At 41.5% G+C, this 26,357-nt stretch overlaps 1 protein-coding gene across 1 annotated transcript; it reads right to left on the reverse strand.

Annotated features, from left to right (window-relative positions):
* Positions 1–11: 11 nt before the first annotated feature.
* cds2 (CDP-diacylglycerol synthase (phosphatidate cytidylyltransferase) 2) lies at positions 12–22,030 on the reverse strand. The gene is made up of 13 exons (XM_037776774.1): positions 21,809–22,030; positions 14,002–14,144; positions 10,603–10,699; positions 8,701–8,798; positions 8,059–8,198; positions 6,685–6,743; positions 5,017–5,099; positions 4,674–4,761; positions 4,345–4,413; positions 3,526–3,678; positions 2,318–2,437; positions 2,095–2,198; positions 12–812 (listed from the first exon to the last, which is right to left on the reverse strand). The coding sequence occupies exons 1-13, from the start codon at positions 21,878–21,880 to the stop codon at positions 677–679; spliced, it is 1,362 nt and encodes a 453-aa protein (XP_037632702.1). The 5' UTR covers positions 21,881–22,030; the 3' UTR covers positions 12–676.
* Positions 22,031–26,357: the final 4,327 nt, after the last annotated feature.

A 26,357-nucleotide genomic window follows, 5' to 3' on the forward strand; every position in this document is an offset into this window, starting at 1 on the left:
GATGTCGATGATTTGGCGGCTTTTGTTTTTTTTAATGAAAAAAATGGCAGCAAGAACACAGAAAAAAGACACACACACACACACGTAAAATGCATGTGACAGATGGCAAAGGTGAATTCAGTCTGAATAAAACAGACACAACATTAAGATATAATAGAACATACCAAATATAAAAACCATCTATGTATAAATAGAAACAATCACAACAAAGAAAAATTAAATTTGGGGAAGGGGGGGTGCAGCTGGGGTAACGATACAGTGAGGGTTGAGAGCAGTGCATTAAAACTAAAAACAAAAGTACAATAAAAATATTAACACACATTAATAGGTATATAGAGGATATCCTGTGTGCAGGTAGAAATGTACAGCTGACCAACACTTTGTTCGACAGTGTGAATAGATACAAGTTGGCTAATGGAAAATGTGTAACAGTACAGTAAATCACTAACTCAACCTGAAAACACTGAAACATGATTTACAGACACACCTGTCTCTCATACCCAAATGACATGGAATGACCCAAGGCTGTAGTTTTTTTTTTTTCTCTGATGTGTTTTGGCTCACACAAAGCACTGCCAGTCTCCCAGAGCTCCGGGGGGCTGCATGGGGCCCCTCGGGTGCTGCCCTCCTCTATGGTCTCCCTCTCAGGGCGAGCCGGTGCGGGTGCCGGGTGGCTCTAGGCGGCGGCCTCCTCCAGCGCTGGCAGCAGGCCCTTCTCTGTCAGGTGAGCCTTCAGGGAGTTGAAGATGTGGATCTGCTGATCGGCACGGAGGGCCAGGAGCTGCACGATCACCTTGCTGGGGTTGGGGCCCCTGAGAGGAGGGAGAAGATAATCGTACATCCTCAATCCAAAATGAACTCAACAGAATTGACCTTTTATTAAAGTGACAGTTGGCAGAATATTTTTGGAATCATCGGGTAAAAATTCCATAATAACTTTTCAGCATATTGAACTTCAAGTGTTCTGAGAGAAAACTAGACTTCTGCTCCTCCTCATGGCTCTGTTTCCAGTAGGGATGCACCAATACTGTGCTCATGTACTCGTACTCCGATACAACGGCACCGATACAACTTTACGGCAGCCCTCACTTTCATTGCGCCACTTGGTTTTCCTTGCACCCTCTGACTCGCGTGTGTTAGACTCCTTGGTCCGAGGCAGCTGTCAATCACTCACAAACTCCGATCAAACGGTCAAACTAGGCAGCGCTGATCAAATATGAATTCATATTCTGTTACTGTAATGCCTATTTCTCGCATACAATGTTTTCAGAAACATCTTGTAGTGTACTGTTTAGCTGTAAAATAAGAAAGTACAATACACTACAAGATGTTTGTGAAACATTTAATGCGAGAAATAGGCATTACAATGGATTCCTTAGGTTTTCTAGTTTCATAGGATGCCAGTATCTTCACTCTAGCTTTAAAACTGAGCCCCCTACAACCTAAAAATTTCAAGTTGTGTTAAAGCGTGAAAGAAATTAGTGGCGTTAAAACAAATTTGCACTTACGTGTTATTATCGCATTAACTTTGACGGCCCTAGTAAATAATTGTCGTATCCACACTTTTTTGTTTTATAGTAAGCATCAAATAGGGTTATGTAAGAACAAACAGGCTGATTGTAAGTTTTTCCTTAAAATGAAATACTGTAATACTGAGGCTAACTACCCTGCAATACCTGGGACCTGTAAGCTTTAGCTGCATCAATACATTGCACTGGTTGAGCATGTCATGTATGTAGCCCTCAGATGCATATTTAACAGCCCCTGCAGGGAACTCATTTTCATATACGTCGGCTGGAGACATTAAAAACTCGACAAGAGACGGTGTTAACTCACTGAGTTGATGGTATTTAGAAAGCTAGCTGGTAAAATATGCCACCGACAGTTGTGATTTCAAACGAAAAACAACGGTAGTCGGCAAGAAATGAGAAGCTGCTGTCGTCTACTCATCTGAAATCAAGGACCCATTGTTTAAGAAATGGCTGCTAACTTTGATGATAAAATCTGCCACTCTTACTATTGTAAACTGCTAATTAACATATTCAACATATTAACATATTCAAGTGTCATCATTTCATATAGACGTGTGTTTACCTGATGAAGCTAGCGATGTAGACGTTAACAAATGTCGCCATGAGGTACTGGCAGTCGAATCTGTCCATGATGCCACCGTGACCCGGGATAGTGTTGGCAAAATCCTGAAAGAACAAAGGACAGTACGTGTGCTTGGACTGCTCCTCTGAACATTCTAAAAAAACAGAGCAAAGTCCACAGACATCAACGGATGCAAGCGAATACAGGCGTCCGTCATCCCTACCTTGATCTTGAAGGCTCTTTTGAAGCCGCTGGCAAAGAAGCCACCGAAAGGTCCCATGATGGAGGCGAATGAGGAGAGAGCGATGCTGTGGATCTGGAACGGATAGAGACGCACTGAGGTCTGTGGAAACAAGAAGGGAGTGTTAAGACCAAAACAAATACGAGCAGTTATCAACATTCAACCAGCATTTCAATGTGAGCCTGCCCAATAACGGACTAGGGCCGTCAAAGTTAAAGCGATAATAACGTGTTAGCTCAAATATGTTTTAACGCCAATAATTTCTTTAATGCATTAACGGAACATGCAATTTTTAGGTTGTAACAGCTCAGTTGTAAAGCTAGAGTGACGATACTGGCATAATATGAAACTAGTAAACCTAAGTAATCCATTGGTACCAACCATGTCATATTAGCTTGTCGCGAAGGAGGCTAAATAACGCTCCAAACTTGCGCTAAATTGTGACGAGGAAAAACTGGCATGGGCATTTTCAAAATGGGTCCCTTGACCTTTGACCTCCAGATATGTGAATGAAAATGGGTTCTATGGGTACCCACGAGTCTCCCCTTTACAGACATGCCCACTTTATGATAATCACATGCAGTTTGGGGCAAGTCATAGTCAAGTCAGCACACTGACACACTGACAGCTGTTGTTGCCTGTTGGGCTGCAGTTTGCCATGTTATGATTTGAGCATATTGTTTTATGCTATATGCAGTACCTGTGAGGGTTTCTGGACAATATTTGTCATTGTTTTGTGTTGTTAATTGATTTCCAATAATAAATATATACATACATTTGCATAAAGCAGCATATTTTCCCACTCCCATGTTGATAAAAGGGTTAAATACTTGACAAATCTCCCTTTAAGGTGTATATAAATATATATATTTTTTTTCTTTACAAAAACACATATTACAGTATGTTTTTGTACACCTTTACAGAGGTGCTGTATTATATCAGTTAGGCATTGTCCACCTCCGAAATGTTGGACAGGATGCTGCACAAATACACTATGCTATGAAAATCTTGGACTCCTCTTAAGACATATTGGCAACACATAGTGGCTTTTGCAATAATACTTATTTCATTCTTTCATGTTCACATTAGTCCGTATGTGACTTGTGGAGCTGTAATGCAAAGAGAGACACAGTAAAGCCAAAAAAGATGATAGAGAGAGAGAGAGCAGGAGGAGTGCAGGTGAGTCTCACCCATCCCGTGAAAGACTCCAGGACGCTGGGCAGGGTGTAGTCCTGGAGCTGGAAAAGCTCCGGCGGCTCACAGTCCACCTGGAAACTATTGGAGTCGTTGTTGAATTCCACCGGGCACACAAAGTAGCGGTAGCCGGCCATCACATAGGAGAGCTGGGAGGAGAACAAGCTTCAGTTACTCTGCAGTCACATCATCGGCCTGCTGGCTCTTATTTCACTCAAATGTTGACAGACTGAAGAGGAAGAAAAGCAGCAACACTGCTGCCAGAAGTAGAATAGTTTAAATCGACAGCGTTTTAGTTCACATTTATTATAACTCAGAGATTACATGAATGCTTCATTTTTATGTTGCACACCTCAATGAAAAAACAGATCATCACTACCTAAATAGTTGTTAGAGATCTTGAGGGAAATGAATATCTCTTAATAACTCAGGAGAGATGGAAATACCTTACCTACCTTAGCTTTTAATGGTTACACAGACTTATATCTAAGCCTGTTGTTTTGTCATATTTTAATATGTGTGTGTATCGAAAAATCAATATTTCTGACAACACTATTATGTAGAACATAGAAACCTGTCTGATACCTAGGTCATAGGGCATCAGTCCGACATCTCCAGGTATAACACTAGTGCCTGGAGGGAGGACCGGCGGCTAGTGAACAAAATAGTGCTGCTTTGAACATTAACTTTGTAAACAGCCTATAACCTATACCTCTCAAACTTCCTCAAAACATGTCAACGCTATGGTGGGGATCAACACACATCAAATGCAGAATTGTCTATAGAGGCATGAGATAAAAAAAACAACATCTTACCATGATGCCAAACACAATGGTGGCGAACAATCCACCGATGAATCCCTCCCATGTCTTCTTAGGTGACAGCTGAAGAGGACACGGTCAAGTTGTGGATAACAGGTTAATATACCAACATGTACCACACACAATACTGTTAATGTGTCCATGACAGAAGTCAATACCCAGACCTCTTAAACACTGATTATGTTTGACCTACCCTGGCATTACAACCAAAAACTGGAGGAGAGAATAATCTTCAAATATGAACTTAACGATCTTCAAACACTGGATAACTGGTGCTTGCATTAATAGTTTCTAAAGCTACGAATAACAGTGGTACAACCAACCTTGATGAGAGGGGTGCGGCCGAAGAAGAAACCAAACATGTAGGCCATAATGTCATTACAGATCACACAGGAAATCGGCACAATGAACCTGTTCAGATGAGAAGAATTTGCGTGAGACTCATATATGAGACCGAGTGAAAAAAATGTGTTATGAAACAAGACGTGTGGTCAGGCAATTTGAAAAATAAATTAATTTTACTAGCTAATTCTCCTACATGACAACATAGAAAATTAATTGGATTTCAACATAATTTGACTCCTGGAGTAGACATCAGAGAGGAGAAGACATTCTACTGCTTGAATATACAGCCTATGTAAAGGAAATAAAGGACTGTTTACTTACCAGATCATCCCCTCAAACAGGTTGTGAATGATAAGGTGAGACTGAGTCACCACAATCAGCAGAGTCACATGGGTCCATCCAAACTGTGGAGACAATACAACAAGATTAGCCGAGTATGTTTACACTAGGATGCGTTTTAATTAAACCCTAACTCCTCACGACTGTAAGTCTTTATTCTCAATATTTATTGACAGACTGGACATATAGTAAGAACACATTATTTGCTGGTGATACACCACCCACAGTGAACACTGACTGCACAGAGATGAGTTTTGGCTAAAGCGTGACCAAATAATAGCTTCATTAAATCCAAAATGAGATTACAAAATGTGGGTGGAGGCATGGTCTCCTCCTCTGAACATTAAGAACTAGCTGCACTCCTCACTTACAAACAGTCAAATATTGTGGGCATACTCAACTGACGGGTGTGAATGTTATTGTAGCTGTAAAACTACCTGTACTCTGACTTTGTTAGATTAGTGTGAACGCTCCCTACCGTACGGACCGTGCCCAAGTCCACTTGAAAAGGTGGTCTTTGAATAGACAGGCAGACGCGAGGGCTTGTCTGCCTCGCAGCATGGAAACGGCTTCTGTGCTCTACTGTATTCTGTCGGTACAACTGTATTTTATTAAAGTATATCTTATCTATAGGCTACATACAGTATATACAGACTAGGCACCCGAAGTGCTTCATTATCATACTGTCGGTGATGTGATGGTGTTTTTGTTCCGCTGCTTTGCATGGAGCTGCCACACGCCCGTCCGAGCGACCGCCCGCTCTCTCTCTCTCTCTTCTCTGGTTCTCTGTACCCCTCCTGTTGCCTGGCAAAGGCAGCGGTGCCGGCGGTGCACGGTGGTCCCCGGGGGGGACCGCCTAATAACCTTTTATTTTTATGTTAATAAAATGTACCCGATTCCATGAATATGTAGGATATTACTACTGACATTCCTGTTATATTACATCACAACGGCTGCTGTATTAGCCGGGTGTTACTACGTGTTTATTTGCATATAGAGCGGGGAAGTGAGATCGGATCACAAGTGGCCACTGGAGACGCATGTGGAGACGCACTCTAATGCCAGGTGTGAACAGACGTACTTAAAGTTGTCCACTTGTGTTCGGATCACTCAGGACGCATGTTAATGCCAGGTCTGAACAGGGGCCTTTGACTTAGAACTCAGCTGGTCCGTTGCTTGTAAACATACATAGTTTACATAGTAAAAAATAAATCTCTCATCTACTTTATACTAACGTGTGTAGAGTGATGCCAGCCTCCCTGGTCTCTTCGGTCCTTTTAGTGAGGCGATTAGGTGCTGAACAGCTGAGTTGCGGTCCATAAGTGGTGATTGTAAACAATACCCAGGTAAGATGGCGTACAGTTATCCTATTAGATATGGCGTAATGTCGCATCTACTGTTTTATACGTAAGGATTGGATGCCCTTTGAGTTACCAAGCAACAATTCCCCTGTAGCAAATTATCTGGTTAACACAACCAACTGAAGACAGTTGGAATGACTGTCTGCCAGACATTTCCATTAGAGCAATCGCTGGCCCACTTCTCCATACACTCGAGGGCCCGTGTTTTAGCTATCCTCATCAATAACCCAGTAGCCTGGAGGCTGGAGGCTGGAGGCTGGAGGCCAGGAGGAGGCATGGTGCCACTTACCATGTAGAACTGTAGGCGGTAGTGCTTTTTCACCAAACTTAGCACAAACATGCAGAAACCTGCAACAACATGACAAAACACCGTGTGAATTACTTAACAGGGACATAATGGAGGGCTGCAGCGCCTGAAAGAAGAGGGAGATTAATTAAGTCAGAGTACCCGGTCATCTTTGGTCAAACTCAACTAAATTTAGCTTGACCTATTTCAGACAAAGCCCGGAGGTAATGTGCAGTGATGTGAGTAGGTGAGGATTGCTGGAGCTTTTTATACTGTTTTTCAAGACTGAGGTGATGAGAGGATGTCACAAAGCAAAGAATGTGTGAGACACAAAGTGCTTTTACTGGGAGAAAGGAAGTCATACTGTAGACCCTAGGTAGCTGGTTGCTTAAAGGTTTTACATTGACATTTACTCCTTTCCAGTTCAGATGCAACATCTACAGTATCTGAAAAATAAGTCCTGCACAACATTTTCTGGCACTTCGAGGTATGACACTATAATCTTCAAAGCCTCTCTGCTCGGAGATGTGAGAAAGCCGGGTCATTCAGTTTCACCTTGAATCTAGTAGACAAGAAGCAGAAACATTCAGGGTGCTTCCTTCCTCACCACATCCTGTTTGGCATCAGCCAGCAGCTGCAGTGGAACTGAATTACTAACGGACAACCTGCAAGTACAGGAAGTGGGACTTCTTCCAGTTTGCATGTCTAACCTTAATGTACACAAAGTTATCAAGCTTGATGTTCCACGAGCCTACGAGATCCTGATGCCATCTTGTCCTTTGCGATCAATTTAACCAGCAGATGACAGTCTAAACACTAACCTCTCGTATTAAATATATGGCTCTTTGCTGTGTGAAACAGCCCCTCTTCTCTCTCACCCTTAAGATTAGTAATTTCATTTGATAAAATGGAAATGCCTTTGGTCCTGAGCACATTCACTAACTACTAGGTCACCCTGCGGCATCTTTGCATTAGGCCACAATCAAAGTTTCTAGTAGAAAGTAATCAGTAGAAAACCTATGTGTGGCTAATTTTGTTTGGTAATAGTGGTAAGAGGTTTTTTGGTACCCCACGTTATAGGTCCAAAATGGCGGCAGGGCTACCGCAGCGCCATCTAACAGCTGTTGTCAAAAAAGCACCAGAGCTTCGTCTCTTTGCTTCTATACTCTTTGGTATAACGGACATGACACAAGCCAATATTGAATGACCTGGATGAATGAATATTTTTATGGCCCACTGGCGTGATTCTGTGACACAACTACAAAATGAAAAGAGAACTCAGTCCACATTGCAGGAAGTTATTCTCTCCAACACACCGACAAGGTCAGACATTATTACAGGCTTTATTTGCAGCTGGGGTCTCTACTGTGTTAGTACCTGTGAGGTAGAGGGCAAAGGAGATAAAGCGGTGGTATTTGCTGAGGATGCGAAGCGGCTCCTCTCTTTGCACCAGCGTGAAGAAGTAGTCCGTCACGGTCTCACCGTAGAAGAAGTAGTTCACACATAGCAGGAAGTACCTGTGGGGGTGGTGGAGCACATGTACACGTCTCACGGCTTTATGACAGCAGCTACATCAGACTCTGCATTCAGTATGCCTGCAGAAAAACCAGTGAGCTCATGCGAGTAAACTCCGCTCGCTGACTCACTTCCCTGCATGACAAAAATTAGAAGGCCGAATGTTTTGCCGGTCCAAATGACTAACTGGACGTGGGATGCAGTTTAGATTTTTCAGGCACATGGCATAGTGAATGTCAGGACTCTGCTATCTATCACACTATACTGTACACCGCTATTGCTAATCAAATCAAACAGCTCTGATGATCCACTGATTGGCTTAACAATCTACAATCTACTCAAAATGTAATCAGGTCAGAAAACAAACCTCAGGAAGTCTGCAACAAAATAAAACACCAGACAACACAATAAGAAAGAAGCAAGCGAGGATATTCGCCGCGTTCACAACACCTCTATAAAAATGTGCGATAAAAGTGTGCAGTTGTGTTTGCGTGCGTTCCTCACCAGCTCAACGTCCTGAACCAGGGCAGGTGGTAGGAGTGGTACACGCTGTAGCCGATGGTGATGATTTCCTGGAAGCACTTGATCTGAACACAGAGGACCTGCACGGAGAAACACCAGGCGTCACCAGGGACCGAACTACTGGAGCATCACAACTGTGTGTGTGTGAATATGTCCTACGTCCTGGTGTCCTAGTGACACAAAATGGCTGACAGGCCTATTTTTAAGGGAATTCCCAGATGACAGGAGCGCCGATACTGTGTGCTATTAAAGAGCCTGGATCAGCATTTATCCAGGAGATTACGTTTTTCATCAGTGTGCTTAAGTTCAACTGAACGTGCTGCAGAGAGAAATTACTGTATGAACCCTGATACACTGTACGACTCATTGAGAAAATGAACCGTGCCTAGGGCTAGGTCAAAGTTAACGTGATAATAACACGTTAACGCAAATTCGTTTTAACACCACTAATTTCTTTAATGCATTAAACACAACTTCCAACTTTTAGTTTGTAGCGGATTCAGTTTAACAGATACTGGCATCATATGAAACTAGAAAAACCTGAAGAATCCACTGGTAATCTAACCATGTCATGCTAGCTTGTTGTGAAGGAGGCTAAATAACGCTCCAAACATACGCTAAATTTTGGCGAGGAAAAACCGGCATGGTCTTTTACAAAGAGGTCCCTTGACCTCTGACCTCAAGATATGTGAATGTAAATGGGTTCTATGGGTACCCACGAGTCTCCCCTTTACAGACATACCCACTTTATGATAATCACATGCAGTTTGGGGCAAGTCATAGTCAAGTCAGCACACTGACACACTGACAGCTGTTGTTGCCTGTTGGGCTGCAGTTATGATTTGAGCACATTTGTTATGCTAAATGCAGTACCTGTGAGGGTTTCTGGGCAATATTTGTCAGTGTCTTGTGTTATTAATTGATTTCCATTAATAAATATATACATACATTTGCATAAAGCAGCATATTTGCCCACTCCCATGTTGATAAGAGTATTAAATACTTGACAAATCTCCCTTTAAGGTACATTTTGAACAGATAAAAAATGGGTGATTAATTTGCGATTAACTATGGACAGTCATGCCATTAAATATTCAATTAAATAATTAATATTTAATTGATTGACAGCCATAGTAAATTCCTGAGGCCATGGCTCATTATATTTGTTACTCGTTATGTTTTACACTTTTTGTCACCGCTTTCACTCTACTGAAGCAACAGACTTTCTGTGAGGTAACTTAGGGGCGCTTTCACAAGCAAATATGTAGTCCGCTTTAATCAACCCCTGGTGCGGTTCGTTTGGGCAGTTGTAAACACAGCAATCGTACTCTGGTGCGGACCAAAACAACCGGCCCGAGGCGAGGTGGTCTCGGATCATTTCCAAGCAAACCAGAAGGCAGGCTGCCTTTTATGGGCATTTGTTGAGATGGACACAAGTAAACGAGCGGGAGAGGACTGACAGCTGATGTTCGCTTGACATCTGGGCCGACGACAACACACAGAATACGCTAAATAAAGTCCACAAAAATAGTGATGTTTATAAAGTCATTGGAGATAAACTGGAGAAGTGATTTGTGCGTACAGTAGATCAGTGCCAAGTCAACATGAAAAAACTATCAAAGTCCGCGATTAAAAAGTGGCAGCTAGAAAGACGAAAAAGATAAATTCGCTCTGTACACGCCCCTCAGCAACTTATTATTTTTCATTTATTTGGTCCGCTTTAATTCGTGCACTGTGACACTGAACCAGACTAAATACAAAACTAACCAAAAGTATCAGTTTCCCTCTTGATTCGGACTAGCCAAACGGACTGTGGCTTGTGAAAGCGCCCCAAGAGGTGTGCGAGCTTTTGCACAAACACCAACACGCATTCTTTGTACTCACAATCATCATAAGCACCATGGGGCCCAGGTAGATGATGAAGAAGAAGAAGGAGATCATGGCCAGTGTGAGGATACCCCGGACCCACCAGTTCTTCCATCTGAAGGAAAACACACCCACACTTTCAGTTTGCCTTTCAAAGTCCTTTTAGAACTGAACTAAACAGGTTAATACACATAACCATTTGGCTATTTAATTTAACAGTAGAAGACTGAAAAACATTAAAAGAGCCTGCTGTCTTGTGTGAGACAATGGGCACAGATATCGTGATGTAAGGTGGCAGGTGTGCATTAAAATTGCATGACAGGATACCTCAAGCAGAGTTTCATTGTTTGATCCTTCAAGACGCCTTGATGTACACACGTAGGCAAAATTGTTGGTACCCTTCCGTTAAAGAAAGAAAAACCCACAATGGTCACTGAAATAACTTGAAACTGACAAAAGTAATAATAAATAAAAAATTCACTGAAAATTAACTAATGAAAATCAGACATTGTTTTTGAATTGTGGTTCAACAGAATCATTTTAAAAAACAAACTAATGAAACTGGCCTGGACAAAAATGATGGTACCCCTAGAAAAGATGTAAAATAATTTGACCATAGGGACATGTTAAACTAAGGTGTGTCCTGTAATTAGCATCACAGGTGTCTTCAAACTTGTAATCAGTCAGTCTGCCTATTTAAAGGGTCAAAAGAAGTCACTGTGCTGTTTGGTATCATGGTGTGTACCACACTGAACATGGACCACAGAAAGCTAAGGAGAGAGTTGTCTCGGGAGGTTAGAAGGACAATTATAGACCTTCATGTTAAAGGTAAAGGCTATAAGACCATCTCCAAGCAGCTTGATGTTCCTGTGACTACAGTTGCACATATTATTCAGAAGTTTAAGGTCCATGGGACTGTAGCCAACCTCCCTGGACGTGGCCGCAAGAGGAAAATTGGTGACAAATTGAAGAGACGGATACTACGAATGGTAACCAAAGAGCCCAGAACAGCTTCCAAAGAGATTAGAGGTGAACTCCAAGGTCAAGGTACATCAGTGTCAGATCGCATCATCCGTCGCTGTTTGAGCCAAAGTAGACTTAATGGAAGACAACCGAGGAGGACGCAAATCATAAAAAAGCGAGACTGGAATTTGCCAAAATGCATATTGACAAGCCACAAAGCTTCTGGGAGAATGTCCTTTGGACAGATGAGACAAAACTGGAGCTTTTTGGCAAGTCACATCAGCTCTATGTTCACAGATGCAAAAATGAAGCATCCAAAGAAAAGAACACTGTACCTAATGTGAAACATGGAGGAAGCTCGGTTATGTTATGGGGCTGCTTTGCTGCATCTGGCACAGAGTGTCTTGAATCTGTGCAGGTGCAATGAAATCTCAAGACTATCAAGGCATTCTGGAGCGAAATGTGCTGCCCAGTGTCAGAAAGCTTGGTCTCAGTTGCAGGTCATGGGTCCTCAAACAGGATAATGACCCAAAACACAGCTAAAAACACCCAAGAATGGCTAAGAACAAAACATTGGACTATTCTGAAGTGGCCTTCTATGAGCCCGGATCTAAATCCTATTGAACATCTGTGGAAGGAGCTGAAACATGCAGTCTGGAGAAGGCACCCTTCAAACCTGAGACAGCTGGAGCAGTTTGCTCACGAGGAGTGGGCCAAAATACCTGTCGACAGGTGCAGAAGTCTCATTGAGAGTTACAGAAATCACTTGTTTGCAGTGATTGCCTCGAAAGGTTGTACAACTAAATATTAAGTTAAGGGTACCATCATTTTTGTCCAGGTCAGTTTCATTAGTTTGTTTTTTTAAAATGATTCTGTTGAACCAAAATTCAAAAACAATATCTAATTTTCATTAGTTCATTTTCAGTGAATTTTTATTTATTATTACTTTTGTCAGTTTCAAGTTATTTCAGTGACCATTGTGGGTTTTTCTTTCTTTAACGGAAGGGTACCAACAATTTTGCCTACGTGTGTATATTATCCCTTATCTGTGTGGTGACTGTTAACTATCCATATTGCATCGTGTTAAAACAACAGTGCAACTGTGTCTCATCTCATACAGGGACATCCCAAGTTTGATATCATAATGTTGCTGCCAGGAATAGAGAGGCGAAGTCCATCCACTTCCGGTGTCCCCCATGGGACCTTATTTCGGAAGAAATATGTCCAGTAGTCAACGGTGGGGGACAAATCATGTTTTGATCCCGTTTGAATTGCGCCATGAATCACACATATGATGTTTGTCAATTAAAAGATCATTTTGCAAGTTAGGAAAATCTCAGTTTGTCGTAGGTTTGTCGTGGTATCATTTCGTTTTGTGTGAAACCGCTCAGTGAACTACATCTCTCGTCTCGCACAACATACGTCACCAACGCTAGCTAGCTAGCTAGCTAACTTAGCGATGTTCCACGCTCAAATGAAACAATATCTTAATATCCGATGTGTTTTATCCAGCGGCTCCTGGTCTTTTTATCGGCCGGGAAGCGAAAGAACGAGCGAGACCTGTTGCTGGTGTGAGTACATCCCAGTACGAAACACACAGGCATCGTAGCTTCAGAGAGAGAGACGTCACTTACGCGATTTTTGGTTGTGTAGTCTTTTCTAATTACGTATCTTCACAGTCTGATACTTCAACAGTTTGAAACGTATGATTCATGGCGCAATTCAAACAGGTTCAACAAGGCAAAAGTGAGCATGGCTCACATATCCAAGCTCACCGCTTGACCCCTACTAAAGTAGGGCCAAAGGTTTTGCCCTTTCGGAACTAATGGAATTAGTCTATTGAGCACAATGTAGCATTTATTAGCTCACCTTCCTCAAGTCCAGGGTGCCCAACATTTTTGAAATTTCTGAAAAGTCTCCCATCAAGGGCTAGATTTTGCCTGAAAACAGAGCCATGAGGAGGTGCAGAAGTCTAGTTTTCTCTCAGAACACTTGAATTACAATATGCTGAAAGGTTATTATGGAATTTTTGCCCAATGATGCCAAAAATATACTGCCTACTGAAGCTTTAACTACTGTTCATATTTTTCCCGAAATAAGTCCCATGGGGGTCTACTGGAAGGGGAGGGACACTGCCGCTCTATACAGGTTCAAGAGTTCAGTGATTCACATCTGCTGTTCAAAGAAAAACCAGGGGCCTCTTGTTTAGATTGGTAGCTCTGTACAAAACAATGTAGTGACTCACGAACAACTCAGAATACAGAATACAGAGTGGTTCCTTAGATAAAAGGTGTGTAACGTCCATAACTATTTTTATATTCTATGCTGGCCATCATCTATTCAGGGAAAGATGACTGAGCATGCTCAACACCCTGCTTCACAGTCATATTTTCAAATACTGTAAAGACATTTTTCATTACTGCAGACAAGACTCAGCAATAACGGTGATGGTACCTTGAGGAGAGTCCAGACAGGGCCTTGTTAAGAACCTCGGGGGTGTCATCAGCGGGGACTGGCACCTCTGGCATCCCTGAGTCCGCCTTGGCCTCGCCATCTGACGCCCCATCTTTTTCCACCTTCTGCTCGCTGTCTGAACCCTGACAAAAAAACAGACAGAGGAGAAATAAGACACTGACATTCAGCTAAGATATGGTGCTGTAACGATAGGAAAACAGATGCAACCACAGAATCCCAAGAAACATAAGTGGCTTTTCAAGCCTCGTCCACACTGGGAACGTCAGGAGCGCGTGGCGGCTGCGTTACCTGTTGTTTTTTATTTCAGCGTCCGTGTTAACAGGTTAGAGCAGCCACACTGCCTGCGTGAGACGCACGTCTCATGCACGTCTCAGCCGCGTCTCTTCTAGAGATTCAAGGTCTCGCCTATTTTTGACGCGAGCCGCGTGGTTCACAGCAACAACAGACAGTGAAAGTGATCTATTGACTGTATATTGACATCATATCAGCAAGATTACTATAGTTTCGATGTCTCTATCTGTAGAAAATGTTACAGAGATGAAAAAAAGTAAAGACTTATTTCAAAATTTATATCAAAATTTCCTGCTTTCATTTCAAAATAAAAGCCCTCAAGCATTTTTTTATATGGACAGAATTCCTTAATTTGTTAACACAAGGCTTTTATTTTGAAATATGTGCAGCACATTGATGTGGAACATGCAGTGACTTGGAGTGCTCCATAAATGAATATAGTGCCACGTGACGCAGCCGACGCAAGCGACGCAGGCGAAAGTTCCTGCGGTCGAAAAGGGGCTTTAGATTCCGGTTGAATGTAGCAGTTTAAGAATATCTCTCAACTATTCCCCAAATGTTTTATGTTTTTTTTCTTTTGGCAATTATCCAATAATATGATATATGACTGCATTTACATATTTCCAGCAACAGAGGGCCTGTGCAGATAAATGAATGCAGTCAAACTAGAGGTAAATACTCTTTACAGGACGACTTCCAGAGGGATGTCCTCTCTCAAACTAAAACACATGATATGGTATCTAGGTTAGAGGGAACTTGCTATTTTTTGCTCTTCAGAGCACAAACACACAACTCATCTTATACCATTTCCCCCGGCGCTTTATTGCAAAAACAGCTCCCCACAGCAAAAATGTCAGCTGAGAAATTTCCTCAAAACACAATTTTCATTGTTTAACTAAAACTTCATCCGGAACCAACTGTCATCTGACTTTCTGAGCTGTATACAGTAATTAATCATGACATCATAATGGAGTCAAACAGTGTCACTACAGAAGTAGAGATGAGAATGAATGCAAAAAGAAGCAGCCAGGCCTACATTGATTCTATAAACATTAAAATGCAAAGTCAGTTAGACCATATCAGTTTACAATGTGAGCAGTAATCTTACACTATAGACATCTTATCAAAGTACTTTCATCAATATTTCCTTGGTCTACAATCGGGCTGTAATCACCAGCTTGGCGTACATCAACGTTGCGTAAGTACGGAACTCTATGAACCTATTAAATGTTGAAACACTATTAAATAAAATGGGGGAAAAAACATGATAATAGATTACTATTTGAACTTGAATTTACTTCCATTAGTTTAGCCAATTTTAATAATAGACTGTATCCAAAAGTACCTAAAATGGTAACAGATATATTTGAATTACATTTCCCTGCCAATAGCACTAATGCACCCATTTATAGTAAATTAAACTACTTTTCCTTACAAAATGGCTTATATAGAAGCAGATTGGTCAGAATGTAAAGGCTCTGTAAAGCCACACAGGTGTTTTCAGTTCTGGCTGATCACACTCAGGTTGAAGTTGGGTGAAGCTACGCTGGGGTTTTTGAGGTCACCAAACTTTATTTACCTCAAAGAGTGATAAAAGTGTAAGCTGTTCCTCTCTGACAGGCACAACAAAACAGTAGAATGACCGTTGGCTAAGCTCTGCCCACCATTTGCTCCACCAAGCTTTCCATTCTCACAGGGCGCCTGTGTAGTTTACAACATCAACAACAAACTCTTAATGGAAAACTCTGTCTCTAGCTAACTTTTTAATGTTTCCAGCTGACTCCTTTTAAAACAAGAACCCTGCACAAGTATGCACTTGATGGCTAAGTACATGGTACTGTGCAAGAGGCTGAGGCTAACGCCTTCTTTCCACATAGCTCTGTGTGCATATGTAAGTCAACCGGAAGTTCAGTCATTCCTACAGGAACCTCCTTGATCACCGATGTGTTTGCGAAACTCCTTCCTTTTTTTTCTCGTCCGTAATTTGCCTCGAGTACGTTGTAATAAATTAACTGTGAAAAGTTCAACGCGCATATTTAGCAGTGTAAATATGCCGTCGAACTTCTCTCTTAGAAAAGTGAATAAATGTGACTCGTCTAGACTGGACGGTGAAAAACAGACAGACAACTCATAGATATAAAAAACACTGTTTTATATTTATGCAGTAACTTCTCTTCCATATCTGCGTTGATGTTTCTATCCTTCCGTAAAGAGATGCATTTCCTTGTGTTGAACACTAGGGGGAATAATCTGTATACTCTACGGACACAAAATAAAACTTTGTGGAAACGAGGCGTAAAGCTTTGTTTATACTCCTGAACAGACGTGGACAGCTGCGGACACCACGGACTAGGGATGTTAATAATGAACCATTTAACCGTTAACCTACATTAAGCATTTTAACCGATTAATGCTATCGGTTAAACGGTTAAAATATATATTAATAACTAATTTAAAAAGCTGAGAAAAACACAGAGGAGCGGCTCGTCTCTTTAAGGAGAAAAGCTGGTCCACCTTAAGAGCCCACCTTAAGAGCCCACCTTAAGAGGCGGAGCCGGAGTTGCAAGATACAGGAAGTTGGCTCCGGTCTATGGCTCGCTTGAGCAGAGCGGGTTGTAGCCTCGTAGCATTTATCCACCGACAAATAAAGTGTACACACACCGTCTGCTACACCTACGATCACAGCTAGAACGCCAACGACAAACCCACACTCCCAGCCGCCACACACATATGGTCTGTCGGACACTCGTAAAAGTTACGCCGCAATGACAGAGCGGCGGCGAGCATGAAGCTACCAGCAGAGCTACAGATGCTAACGTAGCACAAAAATACTCTGTGTGTGGGACAATCCCTATCGTTAATCTATCGTTAATCTATCGTTAATCCGGGCAGACAGAGACAAATCTGCTAAACTAAACTAAATGTGCGTTGGAGACTTTTACTGGGAACATGGCTGCAAGTTAACTATCGTGACGGTGAACTGGAGACTCAGTTGTCTGTTGTACTCATACACTGCAGCTGGCGCACCGCTGCATGCGAGACACTAATCTTGTCGGTTAACGGCCAATAATCGGTTAACAAGGGTCGGTTATCTGTTAAGAATTTTTTTCAAAATTAGCATCCCTACCACGGACGCATAGTAGTTCTGTTTATACTGTCCGCTCGGAGAACACACTCCACACATGCGCAGTAGATGAACTTCACCGAGTGCACATAAATTAGGTAAATAGATTATTTAGTTTCTTTCTTTCAGGGGATGGGCCTACAATGGTCACTGGCGGTCGGGAGAGAGGTTTAGCAAACGGTCATTAAGTCACACAGTCCTGGGAAAAGGTCTTATTTGCCAAAATAATTCAAAACACCTGTTTGGGTGGACCATAGATGTGTAATGCCTTTAATGCCCTGCTGGTCAAAACAAGTCCAAGTCCTTTCAACACTCTATGTATACCTGATCCCTGATTATGCACTCAAACAAATATTGATATGTAATTGTTGCCCAAACAGCAGCAGCTTCATCATATCAGAGTAGACATACAGTATTAAGCAAAGAGCAGCAGGACTGCCAGTGCAGGGGTATGTGTGGGAGGCTAAACACTGCGCCAAATCATCTCCATCCATATTGTTGATTTCTCACAACCATCTGTTCACTGACAGAGGCCTGTTCAAAACACACTGATCTCTGCCTCTCCATGGTAACAACAATCAAGGGATGGACGACATCAGACGGTGACAGTTACACACAGTTACGGCTCGTCTGATGAAAACAGAGGTTTCTTCAGGTCAGTCTGTCCCCCCCCCCCCCCACAGATCTCTGTGTTGATGGTGACCAAATGAGGCTCCAAGTTCTCCTCTCACATTCACACAGCAGAAGGTCGGCTTGCTGTGACACCCACTCAGTCTAACGCTTTAACAAATAGACACTACTACATTACTGCAGCTGGATATTTTCTATATTAATAAAATACCTTTGTTGCTTTTCGCCTTCCACCATGCCAGTTATGTTTTTGTTGTATTCCTTTACTAGCTCATACTCAATCTGCACTCTACACTCAGCTTTAAAGTATGATGGTGCAGTGGCATTGTCCAATTCTTTAAAGGTGCTCAATATGAAATCCAGAGCATATTTATAGCCTCCGCACGGCTCTCAACATGGCGACGGCTGAGCCGGCAGCTCACAACTAACAGTGCTAACAACGCTAACAGTGCAAACAACTGGAGCCGATCCCAGCTGACATTGGGCAAAGGCAGGGTACACCCTGGACAGGTCGCCAGACTATCACAGGGCTGACACATAAAAACAGACCCAAAACCATTCAATATATCAATAATCACAATGATTGTTGAAAAATAAAGTTACATGGAAAATATGCTGCTATAGCGTAAGAAAGACGTCAATAAAGCTAGAAATGTTTCTCATTATAAAGAAAACCTTTCCTTCATGGCAATAACACCCTCCTATACTGATTCAGGTGGCTCTTTAAAGCAGTGATTCTTAAAGCGGGGTCCGGGGACCCCCAGGGGTTCGTGGAATTATGCCAGGGGGTCCACGAAATGATTTGCTATAAATTATAAAATTGTGCTGGTACAAATGGTACAAATTGTAGTGAGCATATGCTGAATCGCTATTCTGATTGTGAGGGGGGGTAAGGGGTCTCTGGCCCCAAAATGTTTGAGCACCCCTGCCTTAGAGAGATTTAACGTTGAGGCTGAGGATCACATTTTAACAGCAGCAACAGTCAGTGTGTGTCCACCTTTGTTACAGTGTCCCTTCTCTCTGGATCAACTCAGCTAAAAGAAGCCCAAACTGTACATTTTCAAAGATTTGGAAAAATCCATTGATTCTTCTTCAAATTACATGAAACACTCTTACGAGATGCACTGTCGATAGTTCAACACACCAACTGAATGCAGAAGCAGGCAAAGAAAACATGCACACATACAGCCCCATCCTCCGCCTGCTGGTTACTATGGAGACAATATCCGTCACTCAGGATGCTCGAGTTAAAAATAGGCGCTCATTTCACAGAAACACTCCTCCCCTTCGGTGCTTTCTGGTGGTCAGCTTCAACACCGAGTGTCTCCCGTTTTGTTTATCTCCAATTCATTAGAAAAAAAGCTAAATCTGCATGTTGTGAAAGGATGAGCACATTTATGTTCCGAGGTCTTTACTGGGATTTGTAGACAAGTAAACCCAGAGGAGGGTGGGTCCCTCAGAAATAAAGCAAAAAAGAAAAGAGGAGGTTTGTGATTTCTCAGCTGTGAGTTCATTAGGCACAAATATTTTAGAGCAACTGTTTTAAAATGTTTTGAATAGCTAAAGACCACACGTGTGTCCAGATGCTCATTTAGAATGAGACTTCCTGACATCGCCTGAAAGAACACACAATGTCTATAATTAGAAACCAGATGATGCACCAAGCAGATATCCACAAACAGATGCAGATGAATCTCGAGGCATCCTTAATGTTTATATAGTTTGATCACAGTTTGCTTCATTCATAAAACTGTGAACTGAATTTCACTCTACTCTTATTTATGCAAACCGCCAGGAAAAGCACTAAACTAATGTCCTCCTCATTTCATAAACAAACGTCATTTTTCTAAAGCTGATCCAGATAAAAAAAAAAAAGGTCATAGCAGAGCCAGAATAGATTTAACCTTTTTACTAATTTTTATTCCCCACCTTCTACTTGGTATGATCACTATGTTGCTGTGCCAGAACAGCTGTATGTCCTGCAGTAATTCACTTTATCTTGTGGACGATTGTTGTGTGATATTGCTTGTGGTCCTTCCTGACCTAAGGCACATGGCAATTTACTATTTGCCTGAATTTCCACATCTACATTGGACACTTGTGGCACACAATTACCATGGTTTCAACATCTGCACTTGCATTTTGCCCAGTTTACCCACACTAAATAAATCCTAGTGCTGCTAGCATTTGTACTTAGGTGGAGGGGTGGGTCGGTGTCAAGCTAACATGGCGTTCTTTTAAGCCAGGGTGTTGTCTTTACACAGGATTTAGCTGGCCAGATTCTGCTATATACTGGTATTGATTCTACTATTCTGTTTTAGATTACCTCACAGATTAATAAAGATAGAGTTAAATTAATCTAAAAAAATACTGGATGGATTTTCTACATTGGTAGATGATACAAACTGAATAAACCAGATCATATTGAAGATATAAATGATGTCATCAGTGTCAGTATCTTTTGTTTCAATGATTACAGAGAGACATGAGTTGATTAAATCAGTTTGACAGTCAACACCTCTTTAGAAGTGTAGGAATATAACCTAAATGGTACTACACCTAATAGAGGAAAGTAATTAAACTGATTGTATAACCTCACCACACTAGTACCACAACAGGCAGCTTCTTTGGAGTACTCACTGCTGAACTGCTCTAATACACACCACAGCCAAAAGACACAGAGTAATAAACAACACATAAAGACAAATCATAGCACTTTGTGTGACCTCACTAGTATATTACCATTCCCCTGATATGGCCTATGTGGTTTGTTGTAGGGATGTGGCTAAAGCCTCGACTACTTTCCCATCTGCTTTTAGCTGTTCTTCAATGATCATGTCCTCTCGTCCTAGACAGACATGTCCCCACATCCATCACCACGCCCCTCTGCTGGCTCTGACTCTTCTATTAGATAATGCCTTTATTTCCCCTCCAGTTTGAAGACAACAGGATCCTGTGATTATGACATCTTGCCAGACGGCAGAACGCCTGAAGCTGTTGTTGTTATTGTTGTAGCAGCCAGACCAGCTAAGCTAATGTTAGACTGACAGGGACCATGTCTTAGAGCCCTGGATGATTAAACGATCTAACAGTAAACAGTTGACTTTAGCTAACTACTAATAACAGATTGAGAGCAGAGACAGTCTTCACCAGTGTTTCACTGAAGGATTTCTCAACGCGTCTGTAGACCTGGTGAGAGATCAAACCGTGTAACGTGATGTGGCTACTAGCTGCAGAACATCTCCCCCAGACATCAACCAGATTGTTCACAATTCACTATTAATCTGCTCAGCATAGAATAAAGACATCTGATCAAGTATAACTGAATTGTTTTTCCTAAACAAGAAGAGATACTCTATACTTCGGCATATAAACGATGAAGACAGCAGAGTTCATTTAGATAACATTGTAACTTGTGTGTTTGGTTCTCGTGTTAGAGTCCACCCAGGAAGACGCTGAGCAGCATCAACCAATCACGTCTAAAATGAGAGCAGTTTGGCGGATGATTTGTATTTAGTGTGGCGCATTTCAGAGGCTTTTTAATAACAGCTGCTATTCTGTAAAGTACACGACTGTGCCCAGAGGAAAGCAACAACAACATGACGGATTTAAATAGATTGTGACATGACTGTTCCTGTCGCTACACGAGCTACAGGATAATGCCTGAGGACGATCCAGTAGCTAGCTAGCGTTAGCATCGCTTGCTAGCGGTGGATGATGTGACCGACTCACTAACGTTACCTTGTCCTCTGACGGCTGCTGCTGTAGCGTCGGATCGCTGTCTTTGGCTCCACGGTGCCGGAGCTCAGTCATGTTAGCAGATAGCAGCCCAACGACTACAGAGAAGCTCCTGTGTCTCCGAGACACTCACTTGCTATTTGGACTGACAGATCTGTGAAGCTTGAAGCTGATTGTACACAGCAACACTTTTCATAAGATCAACCCGATCGATGTCAGATCCGCACGAAGTACTAATAAATACAACTTCCTGTTTTCAAAATAAAGTCCACAAGAAAGGAGCTGCTTATGCAAGGTGACATAAATCCTGGGATGATTTTGACTGATTATAGACTGTTACAGATTTCTAAATGATACTGAAGTTGACATGGGGGATTTTAATGGTTACTTTCACTGTTTGACTATAAATCCAGCAATCTAGTTTCCTGCATGTTTTAGTTCCAGATGTGTTCTCACAGCTGGACCAGTTCTGAACTTAACAGAGCAGCAGACACACATCTACCTGAACAGGGCTGGCATGAAAGTGTGCCGTTCTTACCGGGGTTTTTTTACAAGCGCTAACATCCTTTTGTCCAATATGCAGTCAATTAACACATTTCTAAAATGCTTACATTTTATTTACATACAACCTTACCCAATACCAAAATGACAGATTTTTCTGGTCTTATTTACAAATGCTTGAACACAGCATACCAGAACTGATATTGAGTCAGGTTTGCTGCATTTTGATAGAGTTAGTTTACGTAGAGAATGTTTCTTTTTTGCATTTTGAAATGTAGAGTTGGTATTTAATGAACAAAATGTGGTTTTGAACAGAAAATTATGGAAACGATTTGGCTAATTTTGTGACATATGTGTGTTGCTGTGTTAAAAAGGGACTGTTTGTAACTTCTTACACGTATAAATCAGCCGGGTCTCCGTCCCATGCTCGCTCGCATATTCGCTCGCGTGTCGCTAGGCTGTTCAGACAAGACTCCAACACAAACTACACGGAAGCACCAAAACCGCAAAGTTCTATCTAGTGAAGCCCGTCTGTTAAACAGTGTTGGCCGCGGTCGGAGGACGCGGGGGAAACCGTAGCTTTGGTCTCCAGGGCCGGAGTCTCTGCTGTACTCTGCTCCTCTGCTCATCTGCCTGCCTGCCTTCACTCACAGCTCGCTCCACCTCACGTGCATGCGCGCAAACTCCACACTGCAGAAGAGTTCGTAGCTCCGAGAATATCTAGTAAATGTACAGTGGACGTTTGTGCAGAAATAAATGCTGCAGCTCCTCCAGACCAACAGAGGTTTCCCGTGTCTTGTGAAGTGACGGGGCCCCGCAGCGAGAAACGTTATCATCTCCGACCAAAACTCCGGTGTCTCCCCTGTTCCCTCCGGCCGCGGTCGGGAGGCTGAGGCAGGAAAAGCCAACACTAGGATCAGCATTGATTCATGGAGAGACCTTCGTCTGGTCAGCTAACATTACTGCCAAGCAGCTGAAATATAGAGTGATATTGTGCTTTTAGCTGTTTTGAGCGATGCTCGTTCATGTCTATTTAGAGCGAGCAAGCGCGAGACCGACGCTGACTTTCGTTGACTTAACGGCCACAGGTGTCGCTGTTAACAAGCATTTCTGATTCTTACAAACAGTCCCTTTAAGAGTTTTTAGAAAAAGCTTCTCAAGTATAGGTAAACACTTGTTAGCAATTGAAAAAAAAAAAAAAAACTATAACTGGATGGATCAGATGTCAAAAAGTGAATACAAAAATAAGTTACCATTCAGAGTGATGAAGGACTGATTAACACTGTCTTCTAGGCTACAGGCTACAGCATGTAGAGTATGCTGTGCCCTCAGGTAGAAGACTGGCTAAATCAGTTACATCAAACATCAAGTTTGAAAAGAAACAAGAAAATTATACAGATATTAAACGTGTGTTGGTTAGGATTGCAAAATTGCCAAGTGGCAATGTGTGCTTTTATTTTGAAGGTATAGCTGCCTAGTGTTTCGTTGTATTGTGGCTAACTTGATGTTGGTATCAGAGCCCTCTGACGTCATGAGAAGTGTGGGCTATATTCAAGACTAATACAGTGTAATGTGTTGGGAGTGCTACAATTTTACATAATCTGAAAAACTATACAGCTTTAGCTATATGTGTGGTAAGGACGACGGAACCTGCAATTTGCATAATGAGGCAGAAATGCATAAAGAAGAAATGCATTTCAAGAATTGTAAAAAGAAATGTATTAAGAAAAGATTATAGAAATATATAAGTTTGGGGAAATAAATAAGGGGTGAAATACGAGGGGAAATTGTGCATAAATAAATAAATACATTAATTTGAAAACAAATATAAAAACAAAATGAATAAATTAATTAATAAATAAATGCAACAATAAATAAATAAATGCAAAAATAAAATTAAAATTAAACTGAGGAGTAAATAAATAAGGGAAATAATAAAAGATAAATAAATAAAGAAGCAAATTAAAACAGAAATATCAATTTATGTCACATTTTATTAATGAATGAATGGCTACATTTATTTTTAATATATAATTTTTGCTATATTTAATGACACATTTATTTATTTATCGAGTCATTTATTTTTGATTTCGGCAGGTTCCGTCCTCCATAGTGTGTAGTGTGTAGCCTATTTCTTCATTACAATAACAGTGGCTCCCTGGTGATGTTCAGACCCAGTGAGCCTTTGAGCATTTCTTGGCCTAATGAGGCCTTCTTAAATTTTACTATTGCTATTGATACACACATTTCCTCATACATTGTGTTTCACACTCTTTCACTCACACTGTAAATATGATGACAGAGTGTATAACAGTAACCTCTTCACTTTTCCATTAACCTCCCCAACTACAATACACTTTGTGAGATCTTCAAACAGCAAAAATGCTCCTTCCTCTCAATATGGTGTGTGTCCTTTTCATTCAAATATATATGGAAAAAATATTGTAATATTTTAGGGGACCATTTGTTAGATTAGCAAGCGTATGTTATTATCAGTTCAATGTAAGCGAATATCTGTCAGTCAAGATTCTCTGGAGACGAAAGCCGGGTTTCCACCAAAAGTGACTTTTAATCCCTGGAACTTATTTTCCAGGAACTAAAAGGTTCCTTCAGCCCACTGTTGTCTGCATTTCCACCGCGGTCTAAAGACCTGCAAAGAAATTAGATTATATTAAATTCTTAACATAAAACCATAGAAAAAATTAACGTTAGGTTTTGTCTCACTGCGACGATATTTACTGCTGCATATTTACTGATGCTCGTTGGATGTAATGAATGAAATGCAGCGGAGGAAAATTAAACTAATGGTTAACTGATGGTTATTTGTTTGTGTTTAAGAACTTAACCGCTGTGAAAAAATCAGAAATGAACTTTTCTTTCTCTCATTCACGGCACCACCGCGTTGTCTACCTCTTCTAACGTTACCGCTCGCCCTCGCAATCTCTCTCTCTTTTTGCTCTCTGTCTTTTTTTTTTAATGAGTCGGGAGGCCAACAGCAGAGCCTAACTTTACTTTAATGTTATCAAACAAAGACAAACGCCCTCCCCTCATCTTAGAATGGTTCTAAATTCAATATCAGAGTACTTCCTTGTTTATGAATGAAGCGGTACACCAGTTGAAGCAGTGGTGCTCATCCCTGCAAACTCCACCCTGAAAGCTCTAGCACTTTCAGAAAGTACTAGAGGTGTAAAAAGGTCCCATAAAATGTCCCTGGAACTTAATTTAGAGCTCCTCAAAAGGTTCTTAGTTCCGAGTGGAAAGGTACTGTGGTGGAAACAGGGCTTATGGTAGTGGGACTGGTTAACTGTAATTTGCACCTCTAACACCAAGTGGCAGCAAAACTCACTATAATTGTTGGTGTGTGTGTGCGTGTATGTGTGTGTGTGTGTGTGTGTGTGTGTGTGTGTCTGTTCTGTGGCCTGACAGCAGCCAGCATTTATAAATACTTAATGCCCTACCGCTGTTGCAGCAGAAGTGAAAGGGAGGTGAGCATCGCAGCCCAAATACAACAGTTCAATAGGTTCTGACATCACACTGTGGTGTGTTCACTGTCTCTGTAGTCAGTGATGAATGGTGATAATAACATAATAACAGGGCTGATCACTGGAACAAGCACCAATGAAAGAGAACACAGCAATCTAAGACAGGAATCTACAACATTTGAGACTAATATTAGTTGAACATATTTTTTCATCACAATGCACCACTGCCTGATTTTCTGTAATTTTTTTTTTTCAAAATGAATTGCTAATATTACTGGTATGAATGCGACTGGTGCACACTGAATCATGACTCAGCAGGTCTTTACAGCATCATGGATAAGAGGCTGTGCAGGTGGTGTTCAAAGCATTCAAAATGACAGATTACGGACTAAATAAAACTGTTAATATACTCTGCTTCTGTTCACTTACTTCCATGAGGCATCATTTTCTTTTTTGTTTAATTTCTTTAAATCATATTAAATGTCTTTTCATATTGTTTTGTCTTTCTTTCAATGTTTTGGTAACACTTTATAATAACCAATTAACCTTAGTTAATAATTATTTTACCG

The sequence above is a fragment of the Sebastes umbrosus genome, chromosome 8, assembly GCF_015220745.1.
Source record: "Sebastes umbrosus isolate fSebUmb1 chromosome 8, fSebUmb1.pri, whole genome shotgun sequence".
Taxonomy (NCBI): Eukaryota; Metazoa; Chordata; class Actinopteri; order Perciformes; family Sebastidae; genus Sebastes; species Sebastes umbrosus.